General features: G+C 34.2%; 6 protein-coding genes and 2 pseudogenes across 8 annotated transcripts, besides 3 other annotated features; 4 read left to right on the forward strand and 4 right to left on the reverse strand.

Annotated features, from left to right (window-relative positions):
• Positions 1–257: 257 nt before the first annotated feature.
• TVAGG3_0169440 (regulation of response to stimulus) lies at positions 258–953 on the reverse strand (the record flags this gene model as incomplete). The annotated part of the gene is made up of 1 exon (XM_001580125.1): positions 258–953. The coding sequence occupies one exon, from the start codon at positions 951–953 to the stop codon at positions 258–260; it is 696 nt and encodes a 231-aa protein (XP_001580175.1).
• Positions 954–1,238: 285 nt separating this feature from the next.
• Positions 1,239–2,524: a mobile genetic element.
• Positions 1,328–2,523, reverse strand: TVAGG3_0169460 (annotated as a pseudogene). Its single transcript has one exon. A coding segment is annotated over exon 1 (1,196 nt).
• Positions 2,525–2,542: 18 nt separating the features above from the next.
• Positions 2,543–3,206: a terminal%2Cinverted (terminal inverted repeat of Maverick-1B transposon ID:TVAGG3_0169470).
• Positions 2,543–13,641: part of a mobile genetic element that runs on past the window's edge.
• Positions 4,198–4,305, reverse strand: TVAGG3_0169480 (uncharacterized protein; the record flags this gene model as incomplete). The annotated part of the gene is made up of 1 exon (XM_051225258.1): positions 4,198–4,305. A coding segment is annotated over one exon (108 nt), but the record flags the coding sequence as incomplete, so codon positions are not given.
• On the reverse strand, positions 6,960–7,172 carry TVAGG3_0169490 (uncharacterized protein; the record flags this gene model as incomplete). The annotated part of the gene is made up of 1 exon (XM_051225259.1): positions 6,960–7,172. One exon carries the CDS (start codon positions 7,170–7,172, stop codon positions 6,960–6,962), a length of 213 nt encoding a protein of 70 aa, XP_051110245.1.
• TVAGG3_0169500 (organellar and viral DNA polymerase type B) lies at positions 7,742–9,013 on the forward strand (the record flags this gene model as incomplete). Its single annotated transcript, XM_051225260.1, has 1 exon — positions 7,742–9,013. A coding segment is annotated over one exon (1,272 nt), but the record flags the coding sequence as incomplete, so codon positions are not given.
• On the forward strand, positions 9,801–10,565 carry TVAGG3_0169510 (annotated as a pseudogene). Its single transcript has one exon. A coding segment is annotated over exon 1 (765 nt).
• TVAGG3_0169520 (uncharacterized protein) lies at positions 10,835–11,148 on the forward strand (the record flags this gene model as incomplete). Its single annotated transcript, XM_051225261.1, has 1 exon — positions 10,835–11,148. A coding segment is annotated over one exon (314 nt), but the record flags the coding sequence as incomplete, so codon positions are not given.
• On the forward strand, positions 12,333–13,271 carry TVAGG3_0169530 (organellar and viral DNA polymerase type B; the record flags this gene model as incomplete). The annotated part of the gene is made up of 1 exon (XM_051225262.1): positions 12,333–13,271. One exon carries the CDS (start codon positions 12,333–12,335, stop codon positions 13,269–13,271), a length of 939 nt encoding a protein of 312 aa, XP_051110248.1.

Raw genomic sequence — 13,641 nt, forward strand, 5'->3', positions numbered from 1 at the left:
TATGAATGTTTTGATCATTTATGGTTTTTGATATGCATCTTTTTGCTTTTTCTAGTCAATTCTATTCCTTCTTCCACCGACTTACTTGCATGAAAACAGAATTTTTTTTGCATAAATCATTATCAGTAACTCGTTACCGTTGCAAATCTAAGTTTGACTAGATTCAAAGCTGTTCAAAACTTGTTAAAACTATGCACTTGAACCTCAATTGTTCAAAATCTGTCTGTTTGACTGAATATATAGTTTATAATACAAAATCATCCGAATTCAGCATTAACAAGTCTTTCTAACATTAATTTGCTTTCGATGTTCTTTTGAGATTTACGACATCTTTGAATTTTGATAAGAATTGTAATGCATATGGAAATAAGAATAACAACCGATAAAGAAATCAGAATGATTTGAAATGTGGTAAGTCTAACATATGGCTTTTTAGGAAAGTTTGGACATTCAGATGTTTTATGAGCAGGAAGACCACCAATGTTCTTGTGAGGATAGTATTCGGAAACATTAACAATTTTCACACGATCTTTGGAAAGGAATTTACCTTCAACTGATCGATCGCCACAGTACAAGAATGTGTTAATATAACTGTTAGAAAATGATTTATCTGAAATTCGTTTGATGTTTCCAAAGATAGAAATGCTCACATTGGATGATGTGATGAAATTTTCATTGATAAGTGAATCATTTTCATGAGAAAAGATGTTAATGGTTTCAAGATGATTGAATGATGAAAGTGATGGATATTTGATGACGGATAAATTAAGTGTGATTGATTTAACTGTGTTATGGAAAGATACGATTTGTAATATATCATAATTTTGTGAATTAATACCAATTTTTTCTAATTTGCTGCAATTCTCAAAAACATCTCCGGTGATTGAACAATTTGATTCAATGAGAATTTCTTGCAATTCATAACAATTAGAAAATGAATTCTTTTCGATCATTTCAAGACTATTTGGTAAATTAATCTTTTTCAATGATGTGCAATTAATAAAACATCCTTCATTGAGTTGAATGAGTGCATTCTGAAATGTTAGTTCTGTTAAATTGGCGCAATTTGCAAATGCATAAGATTCAATTTTTTGTAATGAAATTGGGAATGAAATAGATTTCAATGAATAACAGTTGAAGAATGATTCATTGGAGATTAATGTTAGTTGATCTAATTTAATATTGACTGTTTCAAGAGAATAGCATTCATAAAAGCATTGAACAGGTATGGAAACAATGAGTGTGGGACAAACTATCCGGTGTCACTTTTTTATTAACCTTATTTTAAAAAATTAATAAAATAATAATAAAAAATTATTTGAATCTTTTACATTAATTGTTTCTTTTTTAAAAGTACCTTTAAAGTACAATAAACAAGATTTGAATCTATTGATCCTTGTTGCAAACTTGAATATATTGCTTCAAGCATTTTCAAACATTCGACTTTTTTGTTATCCAATATTTGTTCATGGTCATTAGCTTTTCGTAATATACGAACAACTTTATCACTATTGATTAATTGAACTTTAAATTTAATCAATAATGCTGGAACAACCGTTGTGTATAATTCAACAACAAAATCGTCTAATCGAATATTCCTTCTCTCTGGGAAATAAGAATGCTTGAGAACTTTGAAATGTGACTCACTGACGTTATTAGTCGCGTCACCTCCGTTGCGATAGCGCTTATTCCAACGATCTAAATGATGCCTCCATTGCCTATCGAAGTACTTTTGGCTTTCGGTTCAGTGGAAAGAATTTCAAGAATTCGATCATAAACTGCATCTAGGTCTGCAGCTTCTTCTTGAGTGAGGTGCTCTGGAACTTCTTCACTTGTTTCAAACGTTTCTTCTTCTGGAATAAATTCAGAATCGTTTGGATCATCAGAAGATTCTCGTGTAAAAAGATTTGAGAAGGTTGAAATTCATTTTCGATGAATTCTTCTTCATATTGTTTCCTCTTCTTCAATTTCTTCTGCTTGAAGTAAGTGAGATTGAGCTGGTTCCTCTCTAGGATTTTCTTCTTCTTGGTTCTGTTCTTCCTCGGAGATTCTTCTTTAGTATCGAATACTAATAATTTCATTAGATTATAAAATTCTTCAAAATTGTCTCGTGATTTAAACTTATCCGCTTTTCTTAATATGGCGCGAAGGACATGCACGCCACACCAAAGAATATGACAGTTTGGAATACCTCGCTCAATTGCCTCGGCTATTTGTGGGGCGCAGTCCATACTTATCATCTCGGGTTCTCTATTAATATATTGAAAATAACGACAAACACAATATTGAATATTTTCGCTTGTGTCAGGAGAAATAAAGAAATACAAAAAAAGGAAAAACAATAGTATGTTCTGTTTTTCCTGTGAGTGCATATAATGGAATGTTAGCCCTTAGAAGTTTATACGTTGAATCGATGTGAAACGTAGAAATTTGGTGACCAAGGGCCTTCGCTTCGAAAGGTGCATATAAAAAAACTAGTTTTCCCGGCTCAGAGATAAATTCAATTAAATCTTCTGGACAACTTAGTTAGTATGGCTAAGTCGTGTACGGTGGCACTGCGCTCCTCCGTACACCACTTAACGGTTTTGACACTTTACAAAACCGTTAACGTATATTTTACAACACAAACGACAACACTAACTTAACCTTAAATATTTACAAAGCCGCCAACCACTTCACCTCACTACTGTAAAAAATAAACGTTCTCACTTACAAAAGTATTGCAACTCCTCCCATTGCTGTGCTTCACATAACAACTCATAATCTTCTGACTCACTTTCTTCTTCATATAGGTCAAAGTCACTGTCAAAATAAATGTTAGTAAGTTTTGACAAAGCTAATGAAACACGTTTACCGTTTGTATCGTATGCTTGTATAAACTTTCCATTCTTCATTCCTTCATAAACGCTCAAACTAACTTTACCCTTTCTCCCTCGTATCTGATAGAATGTATTTTCACGAGGAACGAAGAACAAATTCTTGAACTCATGACCGTTGTAGTTTGTTATCTCAATAGTTTTCGTCATTTATATAAAAATAAAATAAAAATAAAATAAAAAATAAACTTAAAAATAAATGATCTCACCACCCTCACATGTATGAAAACATAGCACAAAAATAAATTTAGGTGAAGTGGTGAGATCTCACCTCTTTTTTCACCTCTTTTTTCACCCTGTTGAATTCATTGCTTTATAACTCTCTTCCTTGGTTTCTTTTTAGTTGCTTTCTTCACGTCTGTCTCCAACTTGACTGTCTTTCTTCTTCGTCCGTAATGATACCAGTTACTTCCACCAGTCAATGGGTCAAATGGTCGTTCATAAGGGTTTCCATACATTCCATAGGGACCATACGGAAGAACTACTGGTGGAGAAGAAACATTTCTTTAGTTCCATCGACTCTATTTAAATGCATTGTTTCACCTTTCATCTGGTCATTAAAGTCTTTTGCGTGTTTTTGCAAACTCATCGTCCTTTCCTAAAGCATTTTCTGACTCAGTCGCAACCAAATTGGATGCTTTATTTATGAGCCCCATTTTATTTAATCTTAACTTCTTTGCAACCCAGCCTCCAATCTTTCCTTTATTTGCATCTAATGTCTTTTGAAACCCTTCCTCCACTCATTTTATTTACTGCGTCATAAGCTCCAAGTGCTTTTGCTCCAAATGCTAATGCTTTTGTTCCCATTGCGCCTAAAGCTGCCCAAGCTACCATTTACCCCATATTAAAATCATCTCTCTTCAATATTATCTCATAAAAGTTCTCGTTACTGGAGAAAGTCAATGAAACATAAACATTCTCATTCATAAACTTCTTTCTTATCTCATCTATTCTCAATAAAATATCTGAACAATTGCTAACATCTTCTACAACAGTTATTTCATCATGAATGACCTTCAAGAACAAGCTCATTTAATATGCAATTAAAATCATCTCAATAATGAGTCCATCCTTTCCATCTTTAGGTAGCACAACATCTTTCATTGAAGAAGGTTCGACAAGTCTTATGTTAAACTTACTGACAAAGTTTGTTATACTATAATGCTTCGGTGGCGAATACATGTAGTTTGAAAGACATAATATAGATTCTTCAGCAAATTCACTTATACTGGATTTTATAACAATGTTTTTCACGAGACCAAATACCACCAATTGACAATCTTGTAAGCAATCCTGCTGAACCTTCAACTGTAAACGTCGATGGTAACATTCCACGAAGGTCATCTATTGACATCTTTGAGTCACTGAATTTAAAGATTTTCTTAAAGCAATCGTCATTATCTAACCATGCAATAGCTTTGAAGTTTTCATTCGAATATACATCTGCCTTCATTAAATGTAAAACCTGACTTCTTTGCAGAGATGACTTTAAAATCTATTGAGTTTGTTTCAAAATTATATGCTATGGTAACTTCTGAAGGTAATGGATGCCCTTCCGCAGTCAGTTGTTCTCTCACTACCGTTTGAAGCTTTGTATTAAAAACTTTCATGTCATCTCCTGTATCTAAGTTCACATACACAGCAACAGGAAACTATCTTGCTTCTTTGTTTCATCATTATATCTCAAAACATTAAAGTTCTTCAATAATATTGTTCTTCCTGCTGGAATACTTCGAACCTGTCTGATTTCAATAGCTTTCTCACCTCCTACATACTCTACCCAGTGTCTTGGATATTCATAAGTATACTGACTTTCTTGAATTTTGGTTGGTTTCATCATAACGTGTTCATAGTATATCTTTATACTCTTGTCAGTTAGACTCGGTGCTATGTTCTGAATATTTCTGACTTGCATTTTTAATGGAGATAAAATGAAGCATTTAATACATGACGTAGATGAAGACATGAATGAAACTACAGACAAACTTAACTCTTCTCTCATTCTTCCTTTCAGTAAGGACTATGAGTTCTGTTCAAATGGCGTTTATTTCTATTGTGGAAAGATGGGTTCAGGTAAGACATTTAACCTCATTCGTCATATACTCATAACAGAACGTTTAGGAAACGACTCATATTATGACCAAATCATTATATCAGCAACTTCAGACTCTATGGACTCAACAGCGAAAACGTTTATGTCAAAAGTTCAAGCCTCTGTCGTTAAAGTTCCAGATAGCGAACTCATTGAATTTCTTCAACGTTACATTCGACGTAAGAGGAAATATTATGCCATCGTGAATTTATTACAGTCAGGAATGCAAAAGACTTCTGAGGAGATGGAAAGAATTATTGACAAACACCACTTACGTCAGTACTCAGGAGTTTACGATATGAAACGACTTACAAACTACATTCTGTCAAAACTTTCAAAATACCCCTTCAAAAAATATCCTTCAAATACTTTGTTAGTTTGCGACGACTTCGCCGGAAAAGGTTTAGTGTCAAAACCAGACTCACCATTAGCTAACATCATTACTAAAGTCAGACATTATCACTTAACTGTAGCAATACTTATGCAAACATGGCGTTTTCCTTGCTTTAAACATAAAACGTCTCATAACTGACTTCGTTATCTTTCAAGGTTTCTCACGCTATGACATTGAACTCATTTGGAAACAGTCAGGTATAACATTACCTTTTGAAGAAATTTGGGAAGCATATAAGTCTCTCATCTCTCCTCGTTCATACCTTGAGATTCATATCATGACTAATACCATTAAAGTCAAAAATATTCCATGGGAACGACCAACATTGTTTTAAAGTTTAACCTTCAATTGACTGATGGTAAACAAATTCCATGCATCTCTGTCGCCATTTCTGTTAATATTTTTGCTGTCATTCATATCATCCACTTCCCCATCCGTTAGCTTTTGAGGATATGCGTTAGAATAGCTGTTCTTAAATGAAGGCTTTTCACCTTTGAGAGCATAAACTCTATAACTTTCTGCATACTTTATGTTTGAACCTCCTGAGCCATCATTGACATAAATTTTTATAGGCTTCCACCCTTTGTTCATATTCCTGCTTCTTCCCTTAGCTCTTTTGTTCAGTAGTTCTACATCTTTATACACAGCTCCTGTCTCAGTGAATTCAACAATATTTTCATTCGTTAGCTTTACATTCAAACCCTTGTCGAGTATATTGTTCATTTCATACATATAAAAGGTTTTTATTCTATATGAAATGAGAAGCAAATCCATCTTAGCTGGTGCCGTTAATGTTCCAATTGAACCAACATCAAATGTTGACTCACGAACGACAAACAATATTGTCATAAAGAACTATAGTTCAGAGTGTTTGAAAGAAAAAGAACCAGAACTGAAATCCGTGAATTTAAACTCAGCTTCAAACGCTAACGCTACATCAGATGTTAAGTTAGAGTATCCACCACTGACCAAATTCTTTCAAGAGAAGCCAACGACAACCCTTACACAAATGTTCAAACAAATCCTTCAGATAACGTAGACCATTACCTTCTTCAGTTATACCAAACAATTTTACTCAAAGACGATAAGAAGCTTTTGACAAATCTTATAAGCAAGAACCAAATAATTCTAACAAAGGAGGACCTTGAAAATGTTATATCACGAATAACAGGGAAACAATGTGTCATTGACTATCTCGACCCTGAAATCGAATGCTGTGGTCAAACGCCACCATTCATGAAAATAGGTAACATCCGCATCATTGAAACACCAGGTACTCCAGGAGTTGAGTTTAAGTATAAATATTCGAACGAGTATACAAAACTATCTACTTACTATAAGCTTTGCTTGAAATATGTTTTAGTAAATTAAAGCAATTTGTAATATCTATCCAAAACTTCTTCAACAGTATCGAACTCATCTTCATAATGCAAACCTAATCTTATTGACTTGGTGCAGTTTTCACTAACACAATATAGCGCTTTGCGCTCGGCGCCTTTGACGCCTTTTTCTGTTCTCTTGACTGACATAACTAACTCATTTGTTTCATCAAACAGCAACAACCAAAGTTCATGACCTAATACATAACATTCATACTTTATATTTTTAGCTCTGAGTTCTCTTGTAAGCTGTTGCATTTAATATTTTCTAAAAAGTCAACTTCAACAGTCATTCGCACTGGTGCCTTCAGTTCTACAGGCTCTCCTTGAAAGTCAACAAGTCTGAATTGCATGTCTTTCAAATTATGAGGACTAATGCGAACCCATTTACCTAAATGAGTTGCTATGACAGGAACGTTTGGAATGAACATTGAATTGACTGCATAACAGAAAGATTTATATTCTACTGAACCTTTACTATTAACTCCTGAAATGCCTGTGACATTAGCTATTTTTGACTCAATGTATAAACAATTACCATAACATACGTATGGAACAGATTTCATCTCAATCGTTTTGTCAACACTTTTCAAAGGAAATGTCATATGGTATGCACCCAAAAGAAGTTGTACTCTATGACTCATTCGTGTTATCTTGAACTCTTTCTTGCTACTGAACTTCAATGTTCCCTCAGAAGAGAGTTCGACATCTATGTTGTCAATAGTTTCTTCATTTATGAGAGTACCTATGACTCCAGCAATTTTATCTATTCTATACTCTGCTCTGTTAGGAAATGTTATAAAACTTCTTTTGTCATCTATTTCAAACTCTATGAAATCTGTTTCATCTGTTATGACAAAAGTTGCGATAGTATTAAAGTCAACAACTCTGAAAGCAAGCGCTTCATTCTGAAGACCTAAGTTTGTTTGTAGCTTTACTGTCCCGTATTCGTTTGGGTCTGTACTTTGCAAATAGAACAACATTTTATTCTCATTAAAATATGACTATTGCTGCATATGCGTATGAAACAAATGAAGCAAGAAGAGCACATGAACTAGTAAACGAAAACTCAACTTTAACCATTGAAGGCAATGATTTAGTCATTGACGATGGAAAAACTAAAAAAGTCATTGATTTCGATACTTTTAACACTTATGACCCATTCATTACAACAAGCAAAGTTCCTATTATAAATGATGGAACGGTGCAATATATAAATTCTACAGTAGATGCCTCATTAGTGAAAGTATTAAATGTTCTCATTGAATTGTTAAAGAGCTTTCGATTTGACGACAACATTAAATGCTTAAAGAATTTAGTCATGAATGAGAAACAAATTCTCGGCGTTGCTGGTAGCAGTAATGATGTACACCTTATGACATTAGAATATTATAACGAACATAAAGATGAACTGAAAGGAGAGAAGGGTGACACCGGACCACAAGGACCACAAGGACCACAAGGAATACAAGGAATACAAGGACCTCAAGGCGAAAACGGTTTGGATGGAAAGGATGGAAAGGATGGAAAAACTGCTAAATCATGGATATGGGACCTTATAAATACTGGTTTAACAGCTGCTTCATATGGAGTTCTTCAATACCAAATCGGAAAGATATGGGCGGTACTTGGTGAAGAAGTTTTAAATGACGTTAAAAATGCTTTGAACTTCATTTCAAATGGTTCGGATACTATTAAAACTTTATCTGGTTGGATGCAAGAAACAAGGAGTCAAATAGATACTGTAAGACGTATAGCAAACAATGCACGTACGGGATTGGATACTTTACGACAAGCACAAAATACACTAAAGGAAGCAAATGATATTCTTGGCTCAGTATCAGACATGCATGAAGATTGGCTTAAAGGTATTGACAAATCTTTAAAAAATCACAGTCAGTCTATTGCTGACTACAAGAAAAGTATAGATTTTTTACATAGTGCTATGGACGTACATGATGGAAGCATAAGGAACTTACTTAATGCTAACAATAACTTACCAGGAACTATTAAAGCATTTATAAAGTCCTTTGTAAAACCCGGTGCTCTAACATTTAGGTCTTTGAGAGCAAGAGCATTGAAGTCAAGAGATGCAGAAACTCCAACAGAACCTACAGAAGGAACTGAAACAACAGAAACTCCAGAAGAACCACCAAAACCAACAGCTAATGAAATATTGTTCGAATATTTTCCAAGGTACTCTGTTCTCATTGCATACATTCAAGAAATACTTAAGAAAGCAGACTTGACTTTAGGAGATGATGAAAGTTCTGTATATCTTTCGTTCCAGTTTCAAATAGCAGAACTTTTGAGACAGATATGCTTAATGTATGACAACATCTCTGATTTCACAAGATATGATGACGACCATGACCCCGAACACGTGAAGAAGAAGTTTTACAAACATCCATTAAGACAGGAAAGGTTTTAACACAAAGTCTCATTATTGACACTAAAGATGGCGAAGTGGACGTTCTTCAAGAGCTGAAGAAAAATACTTCTTCGGGAGGGTGGTAGGCATGAACTTGAAATATAATGAGATAGAAGAGAAATTAGCCGAAAAAGCAGATAAAGAACATAAACACAATATCTCCGATATAAATGAACTTCAAGCTACATTAAATAGTAAAACAGATAAAAATGAACTTGACGCAATGAACAAAGTTTTGAAATCTCATAAACACAATATCTCCGATATAAATGAACTTCAAGCTACATTAAATAGTAAAGCGGACAAGAACCATGTTCATTATATAACTTCAGACGAACAGATTATAACGGACTACCATGGATATTTAACACGAAGTGATGAAGCGAAGACAAAAAATGTTAATGAAAAGAAAATATACATTCGTGCTAAAGGTTATGACATAAGCTGTACTGTACAGTATGATGTAGCTAAAGCACCAGAAGCATTTGGTTATACCGGTGAAATTTATGCCTCTACTTTCAATGTTAACGGTGTATTAGTTGAACCAAGATTTACTTTGAGAGTTAAGTCAAAAATAACGTTTGAAGATGCTATTAAAAGTAAAGCTGACAAAGTTGAACTCGAAGCAATGAACAAAGTTTTGAAATCTCATAAACACACACATCTCCGATATAAATGAACTTCAAGCTACATTAGACAGTAAAGCTGACAAGAACCATACACATAAATCCTTCACTACTGTTAGAGCAGACGACATAATATTGAACTATACCCTTGGTTCAAGTGCACCTTTAGAGAATCCAAGTACAAGCGTAAAAGATACACTAAACTCCTTAAATAACAAATGTATGAATATCGAAGGTCATGTCAGAAACTTTGAAACACATGAACTACCAGCAATGTTAGATAAAAAAGCAAATAAGACTCATACACATACAAGTTTTACAACTGTTGCTATAGAAAGTATTGAAGGAACGGTTGAAGAAACTGGTGGGGATGTATTATATTGTAAACCTCCTAACTTTCCACAAGGTTTAACATCGGATGACGACATAACGACGATGAGAAAATTAGATGTAAAGATGTTTATGTCATGAAGGATGAACATAATATTAAATTCACTGCTCAAGATTTATATGACAAGAAAGCAGACAAAACAGAGCTTCAAACATTAAAGACTCAGATTCTTCAAACATTATATCCTATAGGCTCTATTTATACGTCAATGAACTCAACAAATCCAGCAACAGTTTTAGGTTTGGTACATGGCAGCAGATTGTAGACAAATTCTTATACTGTGCTAACTCTTCAAAGCAAACAGGAGGTTCGAAGAAAATTACTGAAGCAAACCTTCCACCGCACACTCATACAGGAACTACAAACACAACAGGTAGTCATTCACATTCAATAACAAAAAGAGGTTATACAAATCTTGCAGCAGGTTCGGATAGACAGGGAATGCATAGATATGATATTTCAAGTGACCCAGTAGATTCAAGCGCAGGTATTTTCTGTGGAACCGCAGGAAATCATGCCCATACTTTCACAACAAATCCAACAGGCTCGGGTGCAGATTACATGCCACCATTTGTGACTGTATTTGCATGGTACCGCGTTCAATGAACGCGCTTGAGCCTAGAATAAAATCTTTATTTTACATAAATGAGCTTGAAAGAAGTATTCGAACAACATCCATGGAGGTCATTTAAGAAGTTCAATGAAGCTGCAAAGAGTTGGGGATTTACTAACAGAGCTGAAGTGAAAAGGTTCTTTGACAAAAATGTTGTACATCAAACAAAAATAAACCCTTACGACTACTTTTTACCAATTTACTCCAACACTCCTGACGCATACCAATTTGACACTCTCATTCAAAGCAGAAAAGGAGGACATAAACCATTCCTCATCTTCATAAATGTTAACACTCGTAAAGCATATGCATATCCAATGAAAAATAAAGGAACTCGTGAAGTGTTAAGAGTTTTACAAAAGTTTGTAGCAGAACATAGCCCAAGTACTTTAACATCAGACCAAGACAGTGCATACCTCAGCAATGAAATCACAGATTTTCTCATTAAGCATAACATAACTCACTACACTACTGAAGACCATAACCATAACATACTCGGCATCATAAACCGCTTCATAAGGACTCTCAGAGATTTAAACCAAGAGCGAGACTTTACCGAAGAAACAATGAAACATTTTCTCGAAGTATATAATTCCTCAACACATTCTACAACAGGACATACACCAAATTCAATGACACAACAACAAGAAGAAAAGTATATACAAAAGAAACGAAGCCAAACACAAAATATCAGAAATTCAACACAATTTACCCTCATTCCTGGAACAAAAGTTCGTGTAGTTCTTGACGACAAACCGTTGACAAAGAAACGTTTAAGGTTAAGTAGAAACTATTATATCGTAGACTCTACGCAAGGTAATGGATATCTTATAAAAGCTGCTGACGACTCTATTGCGTTTTATCCTCGTCACAAATTAGTTGAAAGTAGTAATGGCAAACTTGCTGAAACCATTGACGAAGCAAAGCGAGGAGTGGTTATTGAAATACTTGACTACAACATAAACGATGACACTTATAAAGTAAGATATGAAGGAGGTGTTGAAGATGTTATACCATCTAAGAACTTGAGAGAGTCAAAGCCAACACATCTGGGACCATTAGAGCGGGAGTACTGGAAAGACAAAAATATGTCAGAAAGAATAAGAAAATTCTTCTAAACTTTTTCATTAGATGTAAATCAGACAAAAATATAATTTAGGTGAAGTGGTGAGATCTCACCTGTTTTTTCACCTCTTTTTTCACCCCGTGAATTTTCATGATTTCAGCATTATTTTTTTGCATTATGACACGAAGTGAACTTTTGCACTTCGTCAAAAACTCATGAATTTTGTGTGTTTTCAGCATTATTTTTTTGCATTATGACACGAAGTGAACTTTTGCACTTCGTCAAAAACTCATGAATTTTGTGTGTTTTCACAAAAGACCAAAAATATAATTGAGGTGAAGAGGTGAGATCTCACCTGTTTTTTCACCTAATTTTTCACCCCGTGAATTTTCATGAATTTCCTTAAGACAGAAAAAATAAAGTTAGTTTTATTTTTATTTATTTTTTTATTTTGTATAAAAGATATGATTTCAACAATCGGCACAACAACAATTCAAACAACAGCACCAAACTCGTTAGTCATGAATCCAACATCTATGTTAGTAGAGATGAAAAACTTCATTCCTTCTTCATTTACTTTCGAAACAGAAATACAAAGAATAAAGCAAGAACTTTTAACAAGTAATTTAGACTGTACCGCACAGGATGAAGAAAATGAAGAATATCTTTATGAAATGCAGGACATTATTGACCATTTACCCAAATTGCCTGAAATCCAACAGCAAAAACTAACTATTCCTGAATTCGACGAAATTGAAGTTAAAGTTACTGATTCAGTAGAAATAAAGAAGTTCATACGTAAAGTAAATTATGAATTCCTTGGTTTTCATTGCAACCATAAGGTTATGGACAAAGATTGCGACATGGTTTATAAAAACATTTCTGACATATATAAATCTGAGGAGTTTAAGACTTACGATAATTTTGTTTCATTAGTTGCAAAATGTGTTTGGGAAATAAGAGATAAAGATAGAAGAGGCAAAGTATGGAACGAACAAATAAGACCAGCAGCTTTTGAGTTAAAGAAAACCATTGACGCTTTAGTTGTTTTAGCAGGTAAGGTTTCAGAATATAACGCAAAAATGAACCCGCAATGTTCTAAATGTAAAGCGGCAATTAGGAAATATAACTACTCCGTCAAAGAGATAGAAAGAATGAGAAACGACTATGCAGACTTAAAGAAAGAAGCAGAAAAGCCAGCAGAAGATAAAATGGACATGTTAGAATTTCTGAACAAAAACTATCCAACTGCTGACGATTTCCTTCTGTCTGACGTCAAGAAGAAGTATAAAGAAACTTTCGGTATCGTTAAAACTTTTGATATCCTCAGCGAAGAAATAGAAGCTACGAAACTGTTTAAGATTTCAAATATACATCGTACAATTCATGTAAAACGCTTGTGAAAAAAGAGGTGAAAAATTAGGTGAAAAAACAGGTGAGATCTCACCTCTTCACCTCAATTATATTTTTGGTCATTCACACTCATTTACGAAGAAGTTATGACAAGTCATGAGGGTGAAATCTTGACAAGGCATTTACGAAGAAGTTATGACAAGGCATTTACGAAGAAGTTATGACAAAGCATTTACGAAGAAGTTATGACAAGTCATGAGGGTGAAATCTTGACAAGGCATTTACGAAGAAGTTATGACAAGGCATTTACGAAGAAGTTATGACAAAGCATTTACGAAGAAGTTATGACAAGTCATGAGGGTGAAATCTTGACAAGGCATTTACGAAGAAGTTATGACAAGGCATTTACGAAGAAGTTAT

The sequence above is a fragment of the Trichomonas vaginalis genome, chromosome IV (genome assembly GCF_026262505.1).
Source record: "Trichomonas vaginalis G3 chromosome IV, whole genome shotgun sequence".
NCBI lineage: Eukaryota > Parabasalia > Trichomonadida > Trichomonadidae > Trichomonas > Trichomonas vaginalis.